Consider the following 27,748-nt stretch of genomic DNA (forward strand, 5'->3'; position numbering starts at 1 on the left):
ACCAGTACTCCTAATTTACATGAATAAAGAGCCAACCTGAAAAATGAGAACTTTATTATAAATGATACAGGTATATTTGGTATTCCAGAGAAATTATCTTATTTGGGCTCCATCATTTGCAACACACACCCCCTCAGGAATGTCAAACCTATTACAAAATGGGAGCAGTAAATAATAAAATGAGTATTTCACTGAGGGGAAAGGTACCTGACCAAGAATTAATATGTATCATTTAGACTTCAGTGGTAGCCAGTCTATGTAGTGGTAGTCTGCCAAAACACACTACACCAAACCTGAGTGAAAGAGGTTATACAATAGATAAATTTAAGGATTTACCCTTTTTTATTCCTTATTTTATCCATATCTTTTTTGTGGTTATAAGCTTTTCTTGGCTTAAAATACTTTAAAATTTCATGTAAAAACATGACTGTGCATAATCTCACAGTTCTTCATTCCACTAAAGCTTTCAGGAAAAAAAAATGGCAAAGGAAAATACAACAGTTATGACAAGTCCCATGTATTTTACATAAATTTTAGTCATCTAAGACTCCAAATTGGACAAAGAGTGAATTTTAGGCAACCTGATGTGTGCTGTGAGTTTATAAATTTTACTTTAAAGACTGAGTTAACTCACAAGTCTGCTATGTTGGGAAGAAAAAGGTGGTTAAGGAATACTTACATATTAGTAATAAGTTATATATGTAAATAATATATGTATATTTGTAAATAATACATGTAAATAATGATCCAAAAAGGCAATCCGATTAGGTCCATTTTGGGTGTTTTCCCCTAATATGACCTTAAACATTTTTAGTGGGGCATTTGAATTTTTTGTATACAGCACACATTTTCTGAATAACAAACGTTTGTATTTATAAGACACTTTTCTATGATATGTCAAAGGGCTCCCAAGCATTTCAGAACACAGCTTGAGAAAGGCCGTGCCTCAAAAATAAAACCACACTGAATACTGATGTAAATTCTCCCCTATTAGCAATCTCACTATAGCAAAACAGCTGTAAAGACTTGGGTAAAACTGGGAACTCTGAGAAACACATTATATGTGAATGCAACAATACACAGCACCAAAAATCCTTTTTGAAAAGAATTACAAAAAATTGCTTTAGAAGAATCAAGTTATCTTCCTCTCTCCTTCCAAAAGGATAGCCCAACCTTTGTGCAGTATTCAGTCAGTAAAATACTAAGGCCATTACACCCTTGTACCAGTGAGATTCAACTAGCCAGTAATCTCTGTCTTGTGGGGCAGTTTTTGTGCTATGCTGCAGCATGAAGGGAACTGCCATCCTGAACCTCCTCACCTCCCTGGCACTGATACTGAGATCAAAGTGAAACTGGCACAGAGGATTTCCACATGTGTCTGGTAAAAGGTAAATTGGAAAGCAAAGTCATTATACTGGGGCAAAGGGAGGGAAGATGAAGTTCCATCACTGATCTATTGTTGTTTTCCTTCTTCCCCCTCCTAGGGTAAAGCACAAGCACTGTAAAGGTTTAAATAAGCCACTTAATCATAAGGGATTCATCACCTGCCACACCATTAGCTGGTATGAAATAGTTAACATTGCAGAAATCTAGGAAAAAAAAATCCAGCCCAGATTCATCTGTTTCCAGTGCAGACTTTTTATAAAGGCTCATTAGAGGAAAATTAGAGGGAAAATTCAGTACCTTCTGTAGAGGTAACTCAATACATTGCAATCCATCAGGACCAGAAAATCTGCTTTTTGTAGATTCAGGACTAGTTCTTCTGACAGAATTCTACTTCAAATGCCTCTACAAAATTTTCCACTGATTAAGCTAAGCTTTCTCCTAAGGCATCTTACTGATTTTGCAGTATAAGTCCATTTCCATTTCAGCAATAATATAAGCAAGCAGTAGTCTGTTAGTAAGTTAACCCTTGATGAAACCACTCTACTGGTACCAATACAGAAATATTTCTTCATACCTCAGACATGGTTTTGAAGTTTGGTCTGATCTTCAATCCCTTAGCACTAGGAAATGGAAAAAGCAATATATCTCTCTTGTTGCTAACTGTACACCATTGTCTAATGGATCAGCAGAAGTGAAAAACAGGCAGCTCAAAGCAGCCAGTAACAGTGATCTGCATTTTGATAACCCAGTTATTAAATGGGTTATATGCAGTCAATATAGTCAGTGCAGAAAACTGGGCACTACTGCAGGAAACTGCACACACTGCACTAGAGCTCCTGACCCTGGCTGTGGGAAGACTCATGGAAGGCTGATGCTAAAAACACCAACTAGAAGAAAAACACTTGCCTTATATAGGCTTGGCTGGCCCTTGAAAGCACTGGTCCTCTCATCTGTACCCCCTCTCTAGTAGCTCCAGTGGCCCAAATTTATCTTTTCTCCATTAGGTTGTGTTGTTCTAGATGAAACACTGCTGCACCCTTACTAAAAAACCAAGTTTTTTGGGTTTAAGTTCAATAGTTAATTTTATGCTGCATTGCAGAGTGCAGTTTGTACAGCTGTACCTGATTAGCTTTAAACCAGGCAGTGGCACCTAGTCACAAAGCCCAGCACAAACTGGGGTAATCCTGAGTGCTAACTACAAGCCAAAACATTTTTGCATTTAGTGACACTGATCTTTAAGCATCTGGTGCCACATGCTTACATATGGGATCTGTGCTTCCATGCATCAGCAGAGTTAACACCCTTCAGAATATGCTTCCAAGAAAAATTCTTCCCTCAGCATTTCAGGTGCCTAACAATCCCTAGCGTAATTTGATGTTTAACACAGAGCATCCTCCCCTGCACCAAGTATGCAAAAAAAATCTTCTCCAATAAACTAGAGAGGTTTACTTGAGAGGAATTCTTAGTTTTAAAAACCTTTAGGAAGGTCTAACCAGAGCAACTTGAATGGGCTGAAAATATCATTATTTCAGTTTAGTCTATAACAAAAAGCAGAGCATGGCCTAAGTATTCAACCAGGCTTTAACATCTTACTCTGAACTGCAGATTACAATTTCTAAGTTACATGGTTCCATTAGGCTGGAAATAAATCCCACAGATGTCTACACAGGAGGTATTTGCTTCTTGCAGCACAAGTGATGAGGGGGATTTCTCCACCTTACTCACCCACTTTTGTCAAGTGCTGTGGTGTACTTAGAGAGTAAGCACTGCCCAGTATCACTGTGTCACTACAACATCATCACACGCATGATCTCATGGTTAGTGGATAGCTCTTCTGCACTGCACCAGTGCCTCCCCATTTCAGGGGTCATCAGGGGTCTTTGATGAAGGCTTCCAAGGTCTTCTTTGCATCCGAACTTTCCAACCATGTCTTCAGAGCATGTGCAGTTACGGTGTTCCTTGGTCTGTCTTGTCTTAACCGGCCTGAATTCTTTGCTATGTGGCTAATTGCCCTTACATTTTCCAATGTCTCATTAGTACTATACTTGTCTCTCTCTAAAGCTGTCCACCTGGTGAATTTTTCCTTCTTTTTTTGTCCATTCAGCATTAAGCAACTAGTTAACCATATACTAGCCATTACATTGTATAGAAAGTTATTTTCATCAGGTTACATAGGTATAAAATTTATGATTCAGGTTATACTGGTATCAGGTTATACAGATACATTAGATTATATTGATATCTTATAACTGAAGCTATAGAAGCACCTTGCAACCTAAGTTATATAGGCATCAGTTACAAACACAGTCCTATGCTGTGCCATCTGTGAAGTTTCCAGGTTCTTTCAGGTGTTTACAACACTTGGGCCAAAGAAAAGAAAGAGGCATTACTCATTAAGGGGCTAAATTACATTCATCTCACTGTACAACTGGTTCTGTGCAAAGTGAGAGTTTTAAGTGTGCTTATAACTCTCTTGCACAGAAACACAAAGCAATGGCCTGTCAAACTGTGAGGAGGGCAACACTTAGAGCAGAAGTACTGCAAACAGTTAAACTCAAGAGGTCAGGAGATACCAGTAAAATGAATTTTATTTCAAAGCTCTTTAAAAAGCTTCACAATAACACTAACAGAATTAGCATTTCCTTCATTTTATGTACCCCACATGAAAAATGTATTGTTTAGCAAGAGATGAAACGTAAGCGTTTCTGCATGCTACTAACACATTTCACCATCTCATTACCTGATAAGTACTTTGGACTGCAACAATCAAAAACCTCAGACAGAAGGATTTCTTCTGCAAAGTCCTTATGAAGGGGACAGACATTGGCTTTTTCTGACATACCCAATTAGATGTCCAGACAAAAGAAAACTACCTTGGCATCTACAAATGCCTACGAGTGTTTCGTGTTTCGAGTGTTTCGGTTACAACCTTTTAAAGGAGCAGTACATTTCAAAGCAAGAGCTTCTTTTCATCTTTAGTGATGCAAATGGTTAAATACTGCACAGAAGCTTAGTATGAACTCACAATTCCACAGGAATCTGAAAGTTACCAAGGCAATTTTCCTTTTAGGATAGTCATGACCAACACTTTTACTAATCTTCCTCCCACAACATAACATATTCCCAGACAAGTCTTAAGAAAAAAAAATATAAATAGTTTCCAAAACAATGCATTCCCACCCCCATCACATGTGACAGCCAAAACATCTTCTGTCATGGGATGAAATAATTTGCTGCAAGTGCAGTGGCTTAGTCCAGGTCCATGTTAATGGTGTTTTGATCACTTGGATGACATTCGCCGTTTTGCTGAGGCATTTCAGAATTTTTGTCATCTCCCATGTCTTCAGTTTTATAATCACTCTGCTCACTTAATGGGTTTTCCTCCTTAGGAGAGTCAACCTTTGGTTTTGGTTGTGTCACAACAGGCTCACAGACATTGTTTAACTCCTAAAAAAGATGGAGAAGATGTGGGCAGAATGTGTATTAAGGAGCCACCAACTTCCCTAGTGCGAAAAGTCCTGTGTCCAAAAGCCTGCTTGAAATTGGCTTCTGCATTTGTTCCCGAGTCCAAACTGACAAGTACTTACTGTACTCTGAAATAAATTAATTGGTACACTTTCTGATGTTCTGTGGGCAAAGTTCAACTAAGTATTTAGGATTTCACATTGTTTTTTTTCAATACTATTTTGTCTCTCAGTAAAACATTGAAAAACAGAGTTTTTAAGGTGACTGAAAGACAAGATATTAATGAGCTCCACAGAATTGTATACAGTACACTAGAGCTCCTCTGCTTTCTGCTGGATCTCCTCCCTTCCATACTTTCTACCTTTCAAGAACACTAGAGAAGCAAGATGAAACTGGGGAAGACAAAAGGCACAGATACCAGGAATTTTTAGCACCAACCTCTAAAGATAGTTTTGTATGGTACTTACCTGCAGCTTTGCCTTAATTTCACTTGAATGCACAGCTGGATCCTGATCTAAGCTCTTCTTAGCCTGTGCACTCACAGCATTATTCATCCACTCTACTACTTCACTAACACACTTCTCTACTTTCATCATTTCCATCTCATCAATATGGATGTATTTCTCATCCTGTCCAAATACAAAGATTTTGTATTAGTTAATACTGTCAAGTGTTAATAATGTAATAAAGTTATGCCATCTAGTCTGTCTCAATTATTTATAACTTGTACATCTCTTCCAATGGTCAAAACAAATAGAAGTTAGCCATAAGGGAGATCCATTACAGCAAAAAACAACAGGAAGTACAGATGTGAATATAAAGCCTCCTTTACCCAAATGAAGAAGAAATCTGGTTCACAGATGGCACAGAAGCTTCACAAAAAAGTAATGCAAAAAATATAACATTCTTAACAAAGCCAATTAAAAAATATTGCCTCCCGTTCTGGAGGAGCTACCTGTGCTAAAGGTAGTTTAGACATTGAGATTCTGAGGTACAGGGAAAGGATCACAGTTTTCAACTTTAGCATTCCCTATGATGCTATAGTTACACAATTAACTACTATCAGGAGAAGGACCTACCCAGCAACACAACCAATTATTCCATATTTAGAATTCTTAAATAAAACCAAGTTTTCAAATATACAATGTACAATGATGTAGTTATTTCACATAAAACACTACTAATGATTTCACCTAATTTTGTAATCTATAGCTGTGAAGACATAATTGTTTCTGATGTTAAGTCTCAGATTTAATTAGTCTGAGTGTTGTGAGCCATCCTATTAAAATTCTTTAAGCTGAAATTCAAGGAGCAAATTTTTAGACTGCAAAGCTTATCAAGAACATAACCAACAAATACCAATGGAAAAAAAAACCAAATACAAAACCCCCACAAAAAACCAAACCCCAAATACCCACACATAACAAAATTGTGTCTTTTACTTTATCTGCAGCTAGGTTTTACACTAAAGCTTCTCACCATACAATAATTCTTGTCCCTGAAAGAGGAGCACGTTTCTAAAAAACAGTCAGATCAGTTTTTTAAAGGTCAAGAATCAGGCCACAAGTCTAAACTCTTTATAAGAACACCCTCTTCAGCCTGAAAACATCCAGAAGCATCAAGCAACTGAAGATGACACACTGCATGAGATTTTTTGACTAGTGGGAAACATTTGTGGTGTTAAATTTGTGACCTATATAGCAGCAGTTCACAGCTCATCTGAAAGTGCATTTGAAGCCCTGCAGCCAATGAGCCTCACCAAGCACTGTGGTTAAAAAAAGGCCACTTACTTTATTCTTGAATTCCCCAGCTATTGTAGCATAGTACTGGAGCCTGTGTCCCAGTTCTTGTAATAGCTTTGGTCGCTCCTCTGCTTCTTGAAAGCGCATTTCAATTGGAGTACCTAATTTCTAGAAAAAGCAATTTCTCCATGTTTATGTGATTCATTAACATTCACTAATGTTGTTTAGCACAGTCTTTTGGAAATTTTGCTTTTTGGGCATATTAAACCGCCTACCTTTAAATTCTCTAATTTTTCTACATACACCTGCTTTGCTTCATCCTCACCCTCTTCATACAGCCAGCCTTCTGTCTCTGCTAGGAGGGCAGAGAATCCCTGCAGATCCTGTGTGTCAATATAATTCAACACATCAAACACTGAAATACACACCAATCAATCATGTTTGTCTTGAAGTAACACGACAGAGGTAAATATACACATGAATCCTTAGCCTCCTGTATAAAAATTTAATTTCTACTGCAGCTTTTGCCTAATTTAGTTACTTAAACCATGCCAGCTTCTGGACTAAGAAACACACATCTACAACCAAGGTAGCATTTATAGACTTTTGTCTTTGATTAGGCCAATGCTTGGGGTGTGACTCTAATTCATGGTTTTGGTTACACAAAAAGCAACAGAGTTTCCCCTTCCAGTCACCAATTGGAAACAAATCGTTACTCCATCTGGGACAAAACCTTTTTTCAGGGATATGTATTTGTTACACCTAAGCCTTATTCTGGGTTAGTCACTACCATCATTCAAATGAAGTTCTGGTTTTGCAGCTAGGTCCAGGGTGGCTTTGAGCAAGTTTAACCAAGGTATACAAAACAGATACTTGGTATTTTCAGAGAAGTTCCTGAAACCATAACCTACCTTTTCACAAACAAACTTTTCATATGGTCCAGACAACTTGTCCCTGAACTCATATACATATTCCTCCACTGCATTCTTTGCATCATTTCTTTCTTTCTCCAGTTTATCTTGCATAATCATCTTTCCCTGTATACCACAGAAAATATTTTAATTAAAAAATAACAATGTTCAAACAGCATTCTATGAAGCACAGCTCCTGTAAAATCTCCCAGAGGCCTTGGTTCACCTAACTGTTGAAATTCTCATTATTATGCAACAGATTGATCTGAAGAAATGGGTTGCACTTCTCTGGATTACAACAGTTTAAAAGAATCTGTGATGCCATTCCACGGATCAGTGCTCTGATACTAATTGCTATAAAGGACACTTCAATCTTTCTGATAAACATTTCTCAGTTATCTGTTAGAAGGCAGACAGTATGTTAGCTCATTGTGAATTGAGCCCTCACTCCAGGGGGACAGTACCAGAACAGAGGCTGCCTTGAGAAGCAGGTGAATGGTTAGTAACTGCACACAAGAAAGCAGTCTAAACCACACTAACTCACCTCTGTTTCAATATACATATTGAGGAGATCTTTTCCTAACTGCCAAACCAAGTTAGCTTCAATGGGTAGTTCCACATTCTTCACTTTTATCTTGGGTTTTTTAGCTTCTGGGGGCTGATCACCTTTCTTCTCATTTGTCTGAGTTAGAAAGAAGAAAAATAAGATAATTTTCCTGACTTCTTTCTGATGAAGTACTACTATGATGAAAGACATTTAGAGGAAGAACATACAAAGGTTGTTCTTTTAAAATCTTCAAAATATGCTCATGAGACACTTTCCATTTGGGGATTGATTCCACCTCCTATCCTAGTCTCCTTACAGTCTGTTTCCAGACAGTAAGCACTGAGCTGCAGCAAGGACATTCCTCAGATATATGCTGTGTTTGCAGATTTTCCAGAAGTGTCCATCTGTAACGTAGCAGTTCACTAATGATGCTGACAGGGCTTAAGATTTTAACCCAAAGCATTTTTCATCTCATACAAATCAAAAACCAAAATCACTAGCAATAACATGCAGACAAATGTTTCACACTGATTGTTTCCTTTTAGATTTATGAATTCCTGATCCCAGCTTCCCTCAGCAGGCCTAATAAGCTTGGCCTTTAACTGCTGTTTAAATTGAAATGTCTGCAACCCAAATAAATGAGTTGTGCAATGCTGCAAGAAGATATGGAAGTGTTAGAGAAAGGCTTCTTGCAGGAATCCTTTTGCAAATTCTGTACAGAAATCATTACAAGATACAGATATTATTTTTCATTATAGTAAAGATGTGAAAATGAAAAAGGTTCCATCACCAGGTTCCTACTTTTCTTGAAATATATTACCATTTTAAAAGCCATTATATAGGATAACATTTTCAACAGAGTTAAAGGGTCACTCACTTTCTTGACATCTGGGATTTTGTTTTCTTCAGAGGGAGGTTCTGATGAAGGGGGAGACTGTGACGTTTGCTGACCATCAGTTTGTACCTGGGACTGTGTTCCAGCCTCACTGTTCTCTTGCTGGATATTTTTCTGAAATGAAAGCCCAGGCACAAAGGATGTAGAAGGCATGTGCACTTGCATTTAGGTATAGGGCACTTGACTTCTGACGCACATACGGTACAAAGTGCCCTAGAAAGCATTCTGTGCACACGCAGAAACACACACGCTTCAGCCTTGGAGATACAGACTAGGTGCAGGTTCAGAAGGAGCTCATGGAAATGTTACCAGTGCCAGGCTTGCTGCACAATACTTGTGTGCGTGTGTGCACGTGCTACCACTTTTTCTTACAAAAAGGGCCTTTTAATTTATTGAGTCATAATGTTTACTTTTTCCCCCTCAAAATTATTAAAAGATCAAGTAGACTTTAACAATGTGCTTTACTCCCCAGTGCTCCCCTCTCCTTCAACGCTGTAGAAAACAATTCAGCTTTTCCTTTCACAAAAAAAGTTTCCAAAAACTTGACTGATACAAAGGGTTACATACAAATTCTTTCAACACAAAGTGCATGGATGATTAACAATCCAAATCTAGTTTTCCTGTTTGGAACAGCTAGATAACTATGGCAGCTGTAAGCAACCCCACCCTCAAACAACCTGCTGCTATTTGGCACTTTGCACAATAACTGATTATGAAATCCAAGATAGCAAAATCTTTCAAGATAGCAAAAATTGTCTCCTGTTCTTGTAAAGACAATTTCCTGACAGCTACACACATCTTAAAATTAGTCTCCTTTTGCTTCCTTAGAGGAAGGTATTTTTCTTCCAGAGTACGTAACAGCAGAACACACTTTCATCAATTCATAAGGACATGCACACACAAGAAAGGTCAACTTACATCACTGAAGTTTTCAATAGGCCTCTGGTCCTGAGCTTCCACTTCAGTCTCAACACTGACATCTTCACACTCTTCATTTTTAACTGGTTCTACCATAGATGCAGTGGACACACTGAAAATGCCATGAGTATTGACACGGACTTTCACTTTGACTTTAGACTTCTCTCCGTCTTTCTGGGCTGCCACATTCTGGATAACATACCTACCTAAAACCAAAAGAATCAAAGCTCACACAGTGGAATTAAGTTGGTAATATTACAGAGCCAGGAAAACATCTCCCTTTTTCATAGACAAACTGTTTTCTAAATACTTGATGAAGCCTCCATGCTAATCTCATGGCCCCTCAAATTAAATGAGTACTACCAGAAAAAAAAAAACCCAAACAAAACCAAAGTACACTGCTTTTCAGCCAACTTTATCTTATAAATCAAAGAGTAGGTTCTCCTGACACACCTAATACAGAGTAAATACAAAACTGGTGCTCTCTGTGTTACTAGTAGGCTGAAAGAAAACTACTGAAGGGCTTGTCTAATGCCAATATTAAGTGGTGCCTTTCTAATACAAGTTACTGCCCAACATGGAGACAGTATTTCTAGAGGCTTTCCTTAGCTTCTAACATCCATGCAAGTCTACCATTACCTTTTATTCTAGGGCAGAACCTAATTGTTCTGTAACTACTGTAATACTTGAAATAAGCATTGTGAAACTAATAGACAGACAATTAGTTTAACAGTAAATGAAGAATCAGATGTCCTTGACATTAACTGCAGACATTTTTCCTTATGCACGGATTACCAGGAGACTGACCTGGAGACCAGAATGCTCACTTCGCTGCAAAGTACAAGTTCCCCAATTTCACAGGCCAAATATACACATTTGCACACACCATTCCTTCAGCAACAGATCTAGATCACAAACACACAAGCTTTTACCTGCCTGTCTCACAGGCTATGGAATGCAATCCTCTCTCTTGTAAATCCAATAATACTGGAGTTGTGTGAGCTGTTCTCTCTTTTGCCAGTCTCATTAGAACTACAACTTCACCCACTAGTCATACCAATAATTCTGTTCTGAGCAAAGAATTAACTGGCAACTGAGTTGAAACAAATCTGATCTTCAGTTCTGTTCTTACCAGCTTTCAGAACAGCAGATAAACAGTTTCTCATTTGTCAGTCAATTAATTGAACACTGACAAATCCCACCATCAGGCTTTATGATAAGAGTTAACCACAAAAGGCAGTCTGATGTTTCTGTAACTACAGAATACAGTCAGAGAATCATAGAATGGCCTGGGTTGGAAGCAACCTTAAAGACTGCATTCCAAACCCCCTGCCTTTCATTAGACTAGGTTGCTCAAGACCTCATCCAACCTGGTCTTGAATACCTCCAAGGCTGGGACATCCACACCTTCTCTGGGAAGCCTATTCCAGTGCCTCACCACCCTCAAAGCAAAGAATTTGCTCCAAATAGCTAATCTAAACCAGCTCTCTTACAGTTTTTAAGGCTATTCCCCCTTGTACTGTCACTACTTGTGCTTGTAATAAGTCCCTCTCCATTGTGCTGTTTTTTCAAAATACACAGCATGCAAACCAACAACATTCAATTGCATATTTAGAAGTCAAGAACAATTATTTAATTGGCCCGTCTTTACCATCAGTCTTTTTCTAACTAACTATGTTGTAAGCTCTTTGTAAGTATCAACACTGTCAAGTGCTCCAATTTGTCAAAAAGTATGAAAGAACTGCTTAGAAATGTTACATGGACAAATCAATACTGTAGTCTCGTAGCTGCCACTATTTCAGACTGCTTTGATGAAAAGTTACTCAGCATTATGTCAATCCCCAGAGGGTACAGGTAAAAAAACCCAACTAGTTATTCAAGAAATGTTTTTTTTATATATCAGAGATATTATTCAATTATTCCTAGCTTGCTTCAGTGATAAGCAGAAAAGAACATTTAAAAACTTAAAAAGCTATCTTTAGTTGTGATAACCACATTTTAGTTGGAGGCATTGATTTTTTTCCCCTGCTCATTTCTTTGTTTAGCCATAGCAACATTATAAGCAAGAAAAATAAAACATACCAATTCAGTTGCCTCAGGAATGGCAAAGCTCTGAGTCCTTCAGAGACAAAAACCTGAATATATACATCATAACCATACTGCACAACAACAGCTACTCTTGGATTTCAAATTGTTCTATTGGAAACAAACCTATTTCCAGGACAACTACTTACCAATTTTTGACTCAGGATATGGGACTCCATTAGGATCAGAATAAAAAGCTTCTAGCTCAAATGGACCTTTCCTATAGAATGTAAGTACCTTAGAAAAAGGTGCTGCATGATTTCTGCTGAAGACCTCATGAACTCTGTAATGAAGGGAAAAGTATCACTTTAAGCCGTGTATTTGAGCTGGAAGGTTTTGATATAGGGCCAGAACTCTTTAGAGGAACATCATGTTTTGAAACATTTACCCTTGAACAATTCCAATAAATATACTTCACTACTGTACTGCAAGGGAAAAGGATTTACTGTTCTCTACTGTAATGAGAACTTGTCCTATTCCACTATTTGAGCTTGAAATAGTGTATTTTGAATCATAATTTGCACCCTTCCTTAGTTTCAAAGGGATAATTATAGCCCTGTTAATTCCTTGCTCATTTACGTTCCATGGCTCAGTTGAGAACCCTGACACCAAATTATTATTCATTCCTCAACATGACAGAAAAACAACCAGCTTTACTTTGTGTTCTACGGCATGTCCGCTGTTATGCCAGCCTGATCCTAATTTCCAACTAAGTTTTGTCTCCTAACTGGAAGATCTCATCTCAACCTAGATGGGAGAAAATGAGAGTTTTACCTAGAACATGAACCCACAGGCTGCTCTCATAAGTGACTCAACAATTAGGTCCTGCACCTCCACAGGAAACAGACAAAGATAAAAGAAGAAGATAAAAAAACCTGAACTACAAAGAACATGAAAAAGGTACAAACAGATCTCTCTAGAACTGTGATTTTTCTACAGGTTGAACTTGGAGCTCTTTACATCCTAGAAAGCAATTGCATTTCCCACAGGCATGGCACAATTAGTAACAGATGTCAGTCATAAGAGACTGCAGCAAGAAATTACTCTTACAAATGTTAAATTTTTGCTAGGTGTAAAATTCCTCCTGCAGTCAGATAAATAGCACCCATATAAGTTCACAATATTTCCTATTAATAAATAGGAATAAATAAATCAAGAATCTTAGGTGTCAGGCACACCTTGAGTAAAAAACAAAAAGCCAGAAGGCAAAGTGGAAGCAGGACCCAACGACTGATTTATTTTATATTCCTAATCTTGACAACCAGATAAAGGCAAGACAAGACACTAATTGGTAGCTCTTTCACTTACTTTTTAAAAATATTTACATTTTTACAAATGAGGAATTACAGTTCAAATTTCAACCTGTGTCTTTGCAATCTTCCCTGTCAACCATCTCTGGTACGTGGCCTATAGGTTTTCTACACGAGAATGCCAAAATCCTAGTTTAAACGCAAGCAAGAACATGACCCCTGAACTATGAAGGTCAAAAGCTTCATGGAATGGTAGTCTGAGCTACCTACCCTTCAGTGTCCTCTGCTTCTGTGTTCCACAGCAGAGATATTGGAAAAGGTGTAGCATCTGTCACAGAAAATTCTCTCACTTTAAAAGCTGGAGAAAGAATGGCACACTGAAAAAATAATAATAATAAAAAAAAGCTTGCATTAAAGCTGGTTATTCCAATACCCAAGACAGCAAAAAATTTTCAACAAGTGAGAACTGCATTGATTAGGCAGAACTATTTCAATACTCAATTTCAGTGCAGCATGAGAAGAGAAATCTCACGCACAAGTGTTAATGTGCTGTGTTAATAGGCCTTTTGCAGCTTGTGAGTAAAGGTAACACTAAGGAAATAGCAGGACTATAAAAAAGAGAAATGCAGCAGTGCTTAGTCCTAGAAGAAGTGTTTATCTAAAGGGTCCAGCTTCTTTCCCTGAACACAACTGATTGCTGGCAAAGGGAAGATGTCAGTGAGGTCAAAAAAGAAACAAGTCAAAGAGAAGAGGGTGAAATAAGACAAGTTAAAGGAGAAAAGGAAGAACACAGAATGAGTTGTTTGCTTGTAAAATATAGCTGGAAACAGCAAAAATGGGAGGGAGACAGAATAAAGCCTGTTTCACATTGATGGCAAGGCTGAGACCAGGAAAGCCAAACTTGCAGTAGTTTGGGCTTGCCATAGATACTCCTTATACCTTGTAGAGTAAAAGTATCTTTCAGCATGAAAACAACTTAAATTTTTGGCATTAAAGATCCCTGGATCATGTTCTTCTGAAGAACAGAGTGGGCTCATTCCAGAATGCACCCTGCAATGGAGGGAGCAGAGTGGGCTCATTCCAGAATGCACCCTGCAATACTGCACCAGGGAGGAGGACTCTGGACTTTTTAAACAGTACAGTCCCATAAAAAGACCTAGTGAACATGTATGTTCCCTTGAATACTTTAAAATGGACCACTTTTACAATTTTTCATAACTGCTTGACTAATTCTTCATGGAAGAAATACATCTTTTAATTTCATCAAGTGTTGCCAGTACTATACCTGCAGAGCACAGCCCCTAGCTATGGCTTCATCTGCATTCAAGGTTGTACTGACATCCTTGCCAAAGAATTTAGCAATCCTCTCTTTGACAGCAGGAATACGGGTTGCTCCTCCCACAATCTCTACAGCATTTACATCTTCCACTTTCAGCTGTGTTTGTTCCATTAATGAAAGCAGAGGCATTTCTATCCTTTGCAGCAGGTCAGCACACAATTCTTCAAACTGTGACCTAAGGAAAAAAATGGAATTAACTAAAGAATGCCTGTCCCATAAGAACCTTGCCTGGTATTTGTTTCCAAACTGATGCTAACCAGTTTGGTTAACTACACTGCAAAGAGACCTAAAGCTAAGCTCCTGTGAGTAGGCCAAAGTGGCAACCATAGACAAGGCAGTACACAAACAGCTGCTTTCAAATTTTCTTAAGCCACTATCAATGTAGTTAAGTAAGATAAGGGTTTTGTTTGAGCAGCTGTTAATGTATTTGCCTCAGAGCAGAGGTTACAGATAAGAAATCAGAAAACGCTGACACTTCCTTTATAATGAAAAACTGTTGCCTAAATACTGGAAGAAAAAACCCGCCACTCTTAGCAGTAGCTACAGAACTAACAAATGAAGCCACACCCATGAACATGTGCAAGAGAGAGAGAGAGACTTCATTTACACTTGGACCATAATCAAGTCATCATCCATAAGCACTGTTTCTGCCCTCCATTTCTCTATCAATATCCACAGGACACTAAGAAGAGAAAAAAAGAAACTAAGCTTAAATTGTTGCTATCTTAAGAGAGTATGGTATTTAGGTTACCTAAAATATGCAGAAGGTCCAAATATGCAACCAACCCTCTGGTTTGCAAGCATAAACCCATGGTTTTAAGAACATATTCTATAAAAAGAATCTAATCTCCTTCTGCATGCTTTATTGCACTGAAACATTACTCAAGTAGCTGAACATCACATTTCCCAGCCTTAGCTATTCTAGCATTACAAAATTCCACAGCTATTCGGCACTTACACTTCATTTTAGCACATAAGGCTTCTTTCAAACACTGAAACAAACAATTGTTTAAAAAAATGGCCACTAAAGCAAATGCCTGTCTTGCACAGAACCCACCTGTTCATTTTTCCAGATACATCAGTATCATTCATGAAACACTCAATATTTAGGGGAATGTCTGTGCTATTTGAACTCATTAGTTTCTTCAGTTTCTCACATTCCTGATACAGACGAAGAAGAGCCCGAACTTTGGTTTTTGGGTCTAGTTTGTACTTTGATTTTATTTCTGCACAAAAGTAATCCACCAGCTTTCCATCGAAGTTTCTGCCACCGAGGAAAGGGTCAAATGCTGTGCCAAGCACCTGGTTTGAAAGAACACTATTTAGTCTAACATTAATAAAATCAAAGGCAATAGCAGTCTTCCAATATCAGCAAGCCCTTGCTTCAGAATAATGTTGGAGACAGTTCAGCCTACCTTCCAATGCACAACCACACCAGCTAAAAACTGATCTTCACTTTTACAGAGGAAATAAGACTAAGTAGCTAAGTGATAATACTAAGTGCTCAAAATTTTCATCCATACACACACATTTAGATAAAGCAAAATAAATTATAGCACTAGTATTATATATCTTATATTTGTGTATTGCAAGAAATTTACAGCCTGTTTGAAACAATTCTAATGAAATGAAGGACACTGATGAAAACCTTTGCCTTTTGACTCATTGCCACATTCCATGCATTAAATTATTTCAGAATTTAAAATAGAAGGCAGATTGGCAGGCTATTATAGTCTAATTGCTGGTAAACCTTTTTATTTCCATTTAATCTTACTACCTTCAGTTTACTCTTGTTGAATGCACAGGCTGATACTTGAAATGCAGAATGTCCCATATCAACAAACACAACTATCCGTGGCTTCTCTTCAGGAGCTGGAAGGTCTTGTTTATAAATTCCATAATTCAGAGCCACTGCAAAAGAAGTGTCAGATATTATCCACACAATCTCTAGTTTCCAGGGGCATATCACAACATCCCTGTGAGCATTAAGCTGTAAGATCAAAAGCATAAAGACAAATCCAGACATACACCTGTGCAAGAAATACTATCTTCATGGAAGCTTTGTTCCAATAATCTAAGCTGTAGGACCTGAAAGGCAGAACATACTCCCTTAGTCATGTATATGCTCCCTAAGCATTTGTTTGGAGGGTTTTTGGGTTTGTTTTTTTTTTTTTTTTTGCCTTGCAAAGTAATCGAAAACACAGAACATCTTAACAACAAAACCCAAACCCAGTTTTGTATTTCCAGTGAGTATCTTTCAAGCTGGGAAGTTTTGTCTGAGAGTTGTATAAATGGTCAGCAGAGCCACGTGTTAGTTTAAAATCCTGACTATACTGAAACAAAGCCTTGGAAGTTATGAGGTGTTGATGTTAAATCAGTGAAATTTCCTTTAGGAGTGTCTAAACTGTGCATCTGGGCAGTACACTAAATGAACAAGTAGTCCAGGCACATGTAGTGACTCCTAAGCAAGTGCTCAGGGAGAAAATTATCAATGAAGCTTGATTTTCATCTACCCCTTCACAATGAAGACATTAAACCAAGAAAAGAACAGTGAGTTTTCAAGTATTTATGTCTCATATTTGTCTTTTCAAGTCAGTCCTTTTTCCTAAAGTAATTAAATGCACCCTCTATCCCACCGGTCAATTGCAGGAACAGCTGCTATTTTATCCTACTTACCTGCTGTCATGTCATTCATTAATCTAAGACAATTAAGACCAACAATCTGAGCTGCATCCAGAAGGGACCTTCTTTCAGCATCCGTGAAAAATGACGGAACCTGAAGAAAAAGTAGGTGAGAATACCAAGTTATTTCCAAAAAATGAGACATTACACTATTTATTTTAAAGTATTTATTTAAAAATTGCATCTATTCCTCCTCTTTGAGGAAGATACTGACTGCAAGCCTCTAAAATTCAACTACCATACTGAATTGACACTTCAAATATTCTATTCAGAGATTGAATTAAACCAGCATCAGCTAGTTTACATGAGCATACACTAGCAAGAAACAAATGAGTTATATGTGTACAAATGCTAATAACAGTAAGTGCTGGCCCAAAATGTGAAACTGGGTATTATGAAGACAGTGACATAGAATACCTTAATCAGAACTAGCAGGTAGACTCAGGTCCAAAAAAGGAAAGAGGGAACTAAAAGCATACAGCAATACTACAGATGGCAGAGATGCAAAGAAATAAGGGATAACAAATGAAGAGAATCTATTTTGGTGGAAATTACTTTGGGCAAGAAATGCTAAGAAATTCTGAAGGAATATGCTGATGAAAGTTTTCTATTTTCAGATCTCTATCATTGGCATTGGACAGTGCCTTCTGATGTCCCCCCTCCAGGGACAGATGAAGAACTAGCTTTCCAGGTTCAACTGGAGAATCAACATTTCTAATAATAACAGAGCTAAATATTCCTAGATGCAACATGAGACAGACTTGTTCAGAGTCATTGAGAACAGAGAGAGGCAGGTGTTATTTTATTCTGGGGCTTTGCAATGGAATGACTGATCTTGATCTGAGGTCATTTTCTGTGCAGTCACAACAGTGAAAGAAACAAAACAAAGTTTGCTGGAAGGATGAAGATAAACAGGACAGGAACTAAAACTTTCAGCTGACAGAGGGCAAATCTTCATAAACAAAGGAAATTGTTCAAAGTTATAAAATTGTTTAAATCCAAGAAAAACCACAAACATATGTATTTACTTCAATGAGTAATTAGTATGCTTAGTCATGAAAGCAAGCTGTTCCAGAAGGATTTATACCTGTATCCAGAAACATTTTGGGTCCAAAGGTCCAGACATTTCCAAGAGAATGAGTTCATGAAGCTAGTCAGGGTCTGGAATATGACAGCAGCCCTGGGATTTCTTTAAGTCAGAAGCTCTAAACCTAGTTTGGATTAATGCCTTTGTAAGTACTTAGCAGAGCTCTTTTTCACTCTGCATGAATAGAAACAAAATGCCCTCAATAGCTGAAGTTAAAAGACATAATGTTCCTGTGCACTACAATTACTTACAGAAATAACACAGTCTGTTACTGGCTTTTTCAGGTTACTCTCTGCAGTCTCCTTCAATTTAGTCAATAGCATAGCTGAAATCTGTTCCACACTGAAGATGTGCTCCTCATCCATGTACATGACCTGGATAGAATAGGTAAAATAATTCCATTAGTTCAGCTGAAGGAAAATTACATACATTTAATGTTCTTTGATACACTGCTGGCTAATACTCTATGAATCACGACAGGCTTCATTATTTCATTATAGAACTTCAGTTTACAGTTTAATTTCCCAGCTGAGTGTTTATAGAAGCAATAATTCCATTCTCTCTTAAAACATCAAGAACTGTATCAACTCCACAGGAAATGGCCAAATATGACACAAGTTTAAAATGTGGCACACCATTAAGTAAAAATAGTCATCATTTTTCAAACTGATGCCAAATGCAAAAAATGTACAGAAGTACTTGCTGTGTATTTTTCCTTGGCACTTTTATCCCTCTGCTCAAATATGTGAGGTGTCTCTGAAAGGAAGAACTGTGCAACAACAGTTCACCTGTGCACATGAAACAACTAAAAGCTTAAGATAAAGCTTAGCAAAAAGTATACTTTTTGCTCTCTCAGCAAAAATTATTCTTGAAGCACCATTTTTATCATGCAATAGAATACATGACAATGATAAAGTGAAGTAATACATTACAGCTGATGCTTGAAAGTAAGTACTTCTCTTTTATTCACTCAGTATGGTTTGGGGAAAAATGAGGCATTTTGGTTTTAATAGAAAAATTGTTCTCTGAACCTCCCAGTCTTAGTGAATTTTACTGAATCAATTATTAAAACTTTTTAACCACAGTTAAATAGAAATAAATACTAATTTGTTTTCCAAAAAAGGAAAAATACCAAGCAGTAGAGTTCTCCCAATACTAGACTGTCATATAGTACAAGACTCCTATACACACTGATTAAAGGAAACCAATAATTTCTGTCTGAATTTATCTGTTAACCTCACAAACCAAAAACAGCAAAAGAAAAGGCATCTTCCCTTTCTTTCTGTGATCCATGCACTACTTAGGACTGATCAATACTGAAGTTATGAGGGACCAGTTCAAGCTAAAGTCTCCAACAGTGAAGCAACACAGATTGTTATGCCAGCAAGGCTTCATTATCTGCAATTGTACACATTTCTGTAAATGGACACAATGTTATTAATGGCACCTATTCTATGAAAAGCTGACATTGTATCAGTGAAGTCCTTGAAATGTAAGCAAGAGCCAAACCTGCAAAGTGGTAGTAGCTGGTTTTGAACACCTTTTTGCCAGTAGCTGACTCCAGGCAGTCCACTAAAGACACACTTGCCACACATTTAAGGCAATCATTCTACAGAAGAGTTCTGACTATTTTCTAAAGCATTTGTAAAACACCTAGTAAGTCTGCTGCAATGCATTCCACACAAGTGGCAGAAAGTCATACTTTGAAGTAAAGCCATACAACCTTGTAATTATCTTAGCAGTTTTTCTGCCAGTGTGTTTGAGCTAGATGTGCAATTTGCCAATGGGGAAACTTGCATTTCAGCAATTATTTGTAAATGAACCTTAATTTGTAGGTTAACATCCACTATTTAAAAATAAAACTGTCTATTCATAGAAGAGCTCTTCTTTAACAGAAAGATTAGAACAACCTACCTTTAGGGTAATTAAAAGAAACCCATATTTTCATGACTAGGTGCTGAAATGTAAGACTCCAGATTTAGCTATACAACCCAGCAAGATACACCGCAGATTTACCTTCACTCCAACTCCACCATTCTTCATTGGAACCAAATCATAGCTCAACTTTTCTTTTTCCTTCTGAACAAAAGGATCATTAAATGCACGGCCATGGAATCTCTTGAAGTTAGACACAGTGTTGTGGGCATGAGTAATTTGCTGTAAAGAAATACAGGATAGTTAGAAATCCACTCTTAATCAGCCTGCAATGTTCAGTGCTGCTCTGTAGGCCCCCAAGCACAGGTCAAGTTTTCAGACTACTCCTCACTCCCTTGTCACAGCTTTATTTAACACTGGTAATTACTGTCTGGTGCTTTTTATCAGCTCATTAATAACTTAGACACAGACTTCCAGACCATTACTTATTAAGGATTATAAAACTATCTATCTCTGAAACCTTGAAACAACTGGGTGAACGATAACATGATCCACAGCCTACTACTTTAGTCAACTAATTTAGAATCATAGAACTGTTTAAGTTCGAAAAGGCCTTTCAGATCAAGTCCAGCTATTTACCTAACACAGCCAAGCCCACCAATGTCCCCAAAAGCCAAATCCATACACCTTTTACATACCTGCCAGGACAGTGACTCCACCACCTCCCTGGGCAGCCTGTTCAGATGTTTACAAACCATTTGGTGAAAAAATCTTTTCCTAACAGTCAATCTCAACTTCTCCTGGTACAATTTTGTGCTCCTTTTAGATTATTATAGATAGTGATAAGGGCACATGTGAGCTTCCTTTCCTCCAGGCTAAACACCTCCAACTCCCTCAGCTGCTCTTCATCAGACTTGCACTCCAGACCCTTCCCCAGCTCCATTGTCCTTTTCTGGATTCACTCCAGCACCTCAGCATCCTCCTTGTAGTGAGGGGCCCAGAACTGAACCCAGGATCTGAGGTGTGCCCTCACCAGTGCTGAGTACAGAGGCACAATCAGTGCCCTGCTCCTGCTGGCCACACTACTGCTGATAAAGGCAAGGACACCACTGGCCTTCTTGGCCACCTGGGCACAGCAGGCTTATGTTCAACCACTGCAAGGACTTCCAGGTCTTTTTCCACCATGCAGCTTCCCAGCCACTCTGCTCCCACCCTGTAGTGTTAGATGAGGTTGGTGATTTAAGTGCAGGACACTGCTCCTGTTAAACCTCACACAGTGGCCCTCAAACCCTTCAATCCAGCCTGTCAACATCCTTTTGTAAAGCCATCCTGCCCTCCAGCAGATCAACACTCCAGTCCAATATGGACTCACCTCCAAACTCCAATATGGACTCACTGTAGGTGCACTCAATCCCCTTTTCTAGATCACTGATTAAAATATCAGATAGGGCTGGCCCACAGTACTGAGCCTTGGGGAACACCATTGGTGATATGCTGCCAGCTAGATTTAACTCCATTCACCATAACACACCATAACTGGCTATCCAACCAGTTTTTAACCAGGTAGGAGTAACACCCCAGTTGTGCCAGTCATCGCCCCCATGTTGCCACAATGGCAACTGTGTCGGAGTTTTACTGTTGCACACTGGTGTCCAGCTCCTCCTCTTTATTGCCTGTGCTGCAGGCATTGATGCCTGGGGACATGCACTTCAGCTGGGCTATTGATCCTGCCCCTTTTTGCAAAGGAGAAGCCCTAGTTCATATGAGACCATTCTCAGGAGCTTCCACAGTTTTTAAACAATATCAATAATAACCATTGTGTCACTGCTGCTGCATGGATCTCCATCCCATCTCCACCAAGGCAGCAGGGTGAAGGACCTCACTAGAAGGACCTCACTCTCTCTCAAACACTGCTGTGGTGCCCCCTAGGCTTATCTCTAGCAAACTTGCTTGTATGTCTTTCCCCCTCCAAATCTGGTTTAAAGCTCTCAGTGATCCCTCCTAGCTCCTGTGCAAAGATCCTTCTCCCCCTCTGAGACAGGTGTACCCTGCCTGTTGCTAGCAGTCCTGCTGTCATGTAAACTGACCCATGGTCAAAACCCCCAAATTCTGCCAATGGCGCCAGGCTCAGATCTTGGTCTGCTGGCTCTTCCTGTTTCCTCCTGCATTTCCTGCCACTGGAAGGATAGAGAACACATGATAGCACTATTTGTGCTCCTGATTCCTTGAGCAGCCATTCCAAGGCCCTGAAATCTCTCCTGATTGCCCTTGGACTTCCTGGTGCAACCTCATCACTGCCAACCTGAGAAACCAGTAATGGATAATTATCTGACAGCCATACCAGGGTAGGAATTTGGACCCCAGAGAGGCAGCAGACTTTCCCAATAAGTGGTTCCTGCTAGCATATTGAGCCTTCTGCTCCCTTCCAAAGGGAGTCTCCTATGGTAATGCCCTCTTTTTCTTCAGGGAAGCAGTTTTGACACAGGCCTGCTTAACCTTGGTGACAGATTGCTCCCTTTTCCTTCAAGTCACTGATTTCCAGCAGGTAGAAGAGAGAGAAAGGAATCCTCTGTGTGTCAGGTCTGCCTCGCAGGCATGTCCCAGGGAAGGCAGGATGCAATTCCACTTTATCATCTCTCTCCCTCTCTCACCCTCCCTGATAGTCCTCAACCTACTCACTTCCCTCCAGAGCTCTGTCAGTAAGTGGAAGAGTACCTGGGCACATTCCCAAACCTGTGCTCACAGGTGCCACCCACTACCGGTATTGAGAGCAGGGCTCACCCTGCAGGTGCCACCCAGTAGTGGCAGCGTGTCCCTGCCCGAGCTGTCTGGGCAGCTGTGCCAGCCGTGCCGGGTGTGAGCTGAGTGAGGCCGTGGCGTTCTGCCAGGTGGGTGCCACTGCTCCCTGGCCGGGCTGGCACTGCCTCAGCACCCTTTCTGTGAACTGCTGTTCCACACCCTGCTCACCAGGGCTCCCTAAGGGCTTGTTTTGTATTTGGGGGAAACTGCTGGTGCTGCTCCTGGCCCCACCTAGGTCCCATCAGCCACTGCCACTCAATCTGCAGGCTTCTGGCAGCTCTTGTCTCCCCGTGACACTCCCCCAGTTCAGGAAACCATCCTGTGCACTGGAGCACTCTGCTGCTGGTTGTGCTGGCAACCAGAGCCACTCACCTTGCACCTCACTTCTGTCACCTTGGATGACAGAACTTAGACCAAATTCAAATGTTTAAAGATTGCAACTACATATGAGGCTGGCTTCCCTGTATGCAAGTTGGCTCTCCAACCCAAGCCACACCACCTCCACTTAAAACATTATTATATTAAGTGCAAGCAAGGGCTTTCCTAGTTACTAAGTGTCAAACTTAAGTGTCCCCATACATTTCAACACTTACTTTTCTTTCCCTGTGCTACTTTGAAATCACATCACTTCCTTGTTCACACTCACCTAGCGGCAACTCAGATTCCTGCACTAGACCAAAGAAGAATACAGTGCACAGACAACTTGGAACTTATTTTGCTAACATCAGCTTGAACTATGTGCTAAACTACAATGCAAGCTCCCCAGACCAAGCAACATAAAGAAGCATTTGTTATCAGAAATGCAAAGCACAACAGAAACCAGACAACTAGAGCAGCCTAAGAGATAATGCAAGTATCTCAGAGTAGACTTAATTCTATTTTATTAGAGAAATGATGAAACTGTGTTATTATCTACAGAATAGATTTAGGCAGGCACCAAGAGACTGCATGATAGCAACTCACAGGCTGAGCATACCCAGGAATATTTCTAGCATTCACTACCCTCAAAGAAAAGCATCAATCCTGGTTGCATTAAAAATTTTCCACCACAAAACAGAAGAATTTGAGCTACATCCTTATTAAAAAACTACTCAACTAGGACAGTTCTCCTACAGAAAAGCTCCCTGACAAATAAAAGGAGGCCGTACTCCCACTAACAAACAGTAACTTTCAGACAGCTGTGTCTGTGGAAAGATGTCACACTTGGACTGCCTGCTGAGAATCATCCTTGGTTTATTCTAATCACCAAACAGTGCTCAGCAATTAATAGTACGAGCACAAGTTAACACTGGCCAAAAAACACGCCAGGAACTATTCCAGTACTTAAATGTGATGGAGTAGTTAGGTTCCTGTGTCGAAGATTGTTGCCCAGCATGGTTTTATTTATTTGTATAGCCACAACTTCAGAGTGCTTGAATGCTACGTATTTCACAGCTGTATGGCTGAAGAACGTAGCAGCAGGAATTATTACCATGTAGTGGGTAGAGAAGCACAAACACTCTGGCAGCTTTTATGGCCTAATTTAGAATTAACCTCAAAGCCTTTTCTAAGAGAACAATCTTAAGATATTTTTAGAGTAATTGTATGCCATTAGGTCTGTAGCATGTTTTAATATCTTCCTGCTTAGTCACAATTAAGAAAGCTGGGAATTGTGATCTGTTAACTAATGTACTGTTCTCATCTCTAGTGCTGCCACACTTATCTAAAGGTTACAGAAATTCGCTAAAAATCTGCTCCAGCAACAATTTCTCAAATATTAAAGAGAGCACCTTTGAGTATTTTGATCTCTCTTAAAATCACACTGTAGAAGTCACCAATCAAAACCTCTTTTTATTTTATGGGATTTTTAAAATTTTTTGCTTTTTATTTTTCAAATGAAAACAGTCATTGTACTCCTTGATTAAAGTAGCTACTACACCTGAAGACACCAAAAATGTAACTCTCAGTAGTCCATGTAAGGAAACTTCCACATTTACAAAAGAAACACAATTCACATCTCAGGTCATCAGCCAAACTGGACCACTTACAACTACAAAAATAAATCATCTGTCATCTTTTATCATTTAAAGTATTACATTCTTTTTTCCTGGCAAAAATATTTACCTTCAACTTCTAGGAGAGCCAAGCATGAAACACTCAATCAAGTAACATCAAACAGGTTAGTCTGACGGTAACTAAAGTCACAAGTGTTCATCACTGCAAATACACACTTGTAAATGCAATCTAAGAGAGAATCTGCCTCACTTGCAGCTTACTTCATGTTTTCCACAGCACCTACCGGAACAATCTAACAATACTGAAACATGCTTGAGAGTACACTGGGTTCAGATAATTTCTCATTTTGAGTAACAATTCATTTTTGCATACTAATGAAGCATACTAGTTTCTGACTTGCAACAGTGTCAGCAGTCAATTCAGCAATGCTGAAATGAAACTTAAAAAAACCCCACAAACACATGTATTTACTTCATTACTCCAAATGCTAACCTGTAACTGAATGTCCATGTACTTGTTAACATGTAAAGTATTCGTATTGCCTCAGCTATTCAAAATTAAGAGGAATGCTATTACAGTGGAATAAAGTCTCCTTCAGTGCTCTCTCCATGGAAACCCACTGCAGTCATGACATGACTACATGACAGAGATGCACAGGCCAGCTGAGGCTGCAGGCTTGATCTCCCAGCAACAGTTATGTAACAGCGCACAATACCTAAGGATTTGTTTAATCATTACAGTTTGTTATTCTGAGACTTGTTGGAATCAACTTCTCCTTCTAAACTGAAGATACTACTTTAACAAAGATAACATCCAATCTTTCAAAGCACATTAAAAAAAAAAAAAACCCAAACCAAAAAACCACACACAAAAAAACAAAATAAGGACTTGCACCTTCAAAACCAGAGCATTTAATTTACAGCAAATCCAAAGGTAGTAAGGTACCCTAAATAGCTTTAAGAATCTGAGCCAAACCTCTTCCCTTACATCTAATTTTAAGAAACTATATACAGAATTTAAAATGTTTTCCTTCAAGTACAAGGAATATCCTGTATACAATCATTAGGAAAAGAAACCCAGTGACCTTAACTTGTCAGAATAGGAACATATTCAACTGTAAAGTATTATATTAATGAAAGAGTGAGCAGAAGCATTCCAGCAAAAACATCCTACATTTCCCCAAAGAAAGCATGGCAGCATAGTGCAGCATTCCTACAATAAAAGACTCAATAAGAAACTGAGGCTGTTTGGCTTTAAACACACAGTCAACTCTCTTTACACACACGGGTACTTCAACAGTTTGCAGCAGGAAATGACCTACCTGGTTTTTAGCCGCAACACCAATAGCTCTGTTTTTGGATCCAAATGAAACCACCGACCTGGAAAGAACAACAGGCTAATTAACTCGGTCCTGACAACAAACACGACTGAGAACTGTCACGGATTCATTTTCTACTACTGCAGATAAAACACCTAAGTGTTTCCGTCAAAGTGTCATTCTGTGAGTTTACAATAAAAAAACTTCAAGAAGACTTTAATCCGTCTTAAAGCCTTGGCTCGAGTCCAGGACTTTTCACAAGGCCTTATCCAAACGGTAAAACAGGATGATCGCAATTCACAGCCGGACTACACCCTACCCGTCTGTGCGTGGCTGCTTCCAACTTGTCAGCTAACTCCTGCTTGGAGCCAGAGGCTTTCTATATCTAACCTCTGACTAAAGGAGGGCTGCCCTGGAGCAGCTGGCAGAGCCCATCCTACGCAGCACGCGTGGGAGCGTGTTCGCCCGTGTCCCACTTAACCCGGGCTGCCCCCATGGGGATCCTCCGGGCCGCCCCCGGCGCTCCCAGCCCGCCGCAGCACGACCCGAGCGAGCTCCGCACAGCCCCGCATCCCCAGGGCACTGCCCGCGGGACGAGCTCCGGCTGCGGGGCAGAGAACGGGTCGGGACCGGGACACGGGGAACAGAGAGGGTCGGGACCGGGGAGCGGCCGGGGAGGAACAAAGCGGGTGGGGACCGGGGCGGGGGGCACGGAGCGGGTCAGGGTTTCTGCAGTACAGCGGGACCCAGCGGCTGAGGGGATCGGGGCACACAGCGGGTTGGGGCGGGAAGGAGCACGGGGGCACATAGCGGGTCGGAGGGACATACAGCGGGCTCCCGCCCGACAACGCCACCCTGTACCTACCCCCGGCAGCCCCCGGAGGCGGCGAGTGCCGGGGAATGCGCTGGCCCCGCACAGCGGGAACCCCCCCCCACGCCCCACCGCGAAACTTCCAGCACCTTCTCCACGGCGGGCGCTCCGCCGGGCACGGACCGGCCCCCGCCCGCCCGCCCCCCCCACTCACGGCGTGCACCGGTCGCTGAACTCGTTGGCGACGGTCTCGATGCCGCCGGCCCGCGCCACGGCAATGTAGCAGCTCTGGAAGCCCAAATCAAAGCCCACCACGGCCATGGCCCCGGCGCCAGAGGGAGGCCCCGCTCTGCCCGGCTCGCTCCCGGTGCTGCTGCGGCCGCCGGTCCCCGTAGCGTGCGCGGGCGGGCGGACGGGGAGGGGACGCAGTGGCGCCGCCGCCGCTTTAAATATGACAATGAGGCGAAGTTTCCAGAAACTGCGGCAGCCACTCACCGGCTCCACGTGCGGCTTCCGCTTCCGCCCTCGGCCGCCTTCTCGAACAATTCCCGCCAATCGGCGGCGCCAGGCGCGGTGACGTGTACCGTTCCCACGGCGACCGCGGACGCCGCCAGCCCCGCGCAGGGCGGGGCCAGGCGCGCGG

General features: G+C 40.4%; 1 protein-coding gene across 2 annotated transcripts; it reads right to left on the reverse strand.

Annotated features, from left to right (window-relative positions):
• Window positions 1–3,956: 3,956 nt before the first annotated feature.
• HSPH1 (heat shock protein family H (Hsp110) member 1) lies at window positions 3,957–27,566 on the reverse strand. Of its 2 annotated transcripts, XM_030234180.2 has the most exons (18): window positions 27,320–27,566; window positions 26,298–26,355; window positions 20,324–20,464; window positions 18,559–18,681; window positions 17,215–17,314; window positions 16,316–16,449; window positions 15,596–15,840; window positions 14,485–14,713; window positions 13,470–13,576; window positions 12,099–12,232; window positions 9,865–10,070; window positions 8,929–9,060; window positions 8,049–8,186; window positions 7,505–7,630; window positions 6,869–6,976; window positions 6,642–6,761; window positions 5,319–5,480; window positions 3,957–4,833 (listed from the first exon to the last, which is right to left on the reverse strand). In XM_030234180.2, the coding sequence occupies exons 1-18, from the start codon at window positions 27,424–27,426 to the stop codon at window positions 4,636–4,638; spliced, it is 2,568 nt and encodes an 855-aa protein (XP_030090040.1). In that variant the 5' UTR covers window positions 27,427–27,566; the 3' UTR covers window positions 3,957–4,635. The 2 variants fall into 2 exon arrangements, with proteins under 2 accessions (XP_030090040.1, XP_030090041.1); XM_030234181.2 differs by lacking the exon at window positions 8,929–9,060.
• Between the last annotated feature and the right edge of the window lie 182 nt (window positions 27,567–27,748).

The sequence above is a fragment of the Serinus canaria genome, chromosome 1, assembly GCF_022539315.1.
Source record: "Serinus canaria isolate serCan28SL12 chromosome 1, serCan2020, whole genome shotgun sequence".
NCBI classification, from domain to species: domain Eukaryota; kingdom Metazoa; phylum Chordata; class Aves; order Passeriformes; family Fringillidae; genus Serinus; species Serinus canaria.

Bases quoted from the DNA above. Each gene is read 5' to 3' on its own strand.
- HSPH1 (XM_030234180.2), bottom strand. From the start codon at position 27,426: ATGGCCGTGGTGGGCTTTGATTTGGGCTTCCAGAGCTGCTACATTGCC. The intron at 20,465-26,297 runs GTAGGTCATTTC...ATTTCTTTACAG, and splicing joins GTGTTGCGGCTAAAAACCAG to CAAATTACTCATGCCCACAA. The intron at 5,481-6,641 runs GTAAGTGGCCTT...GTATTTGGACAG, and splicing joins CTGGGGAATTCAAGAATAAA to GATGAGAAATACATCCATAT.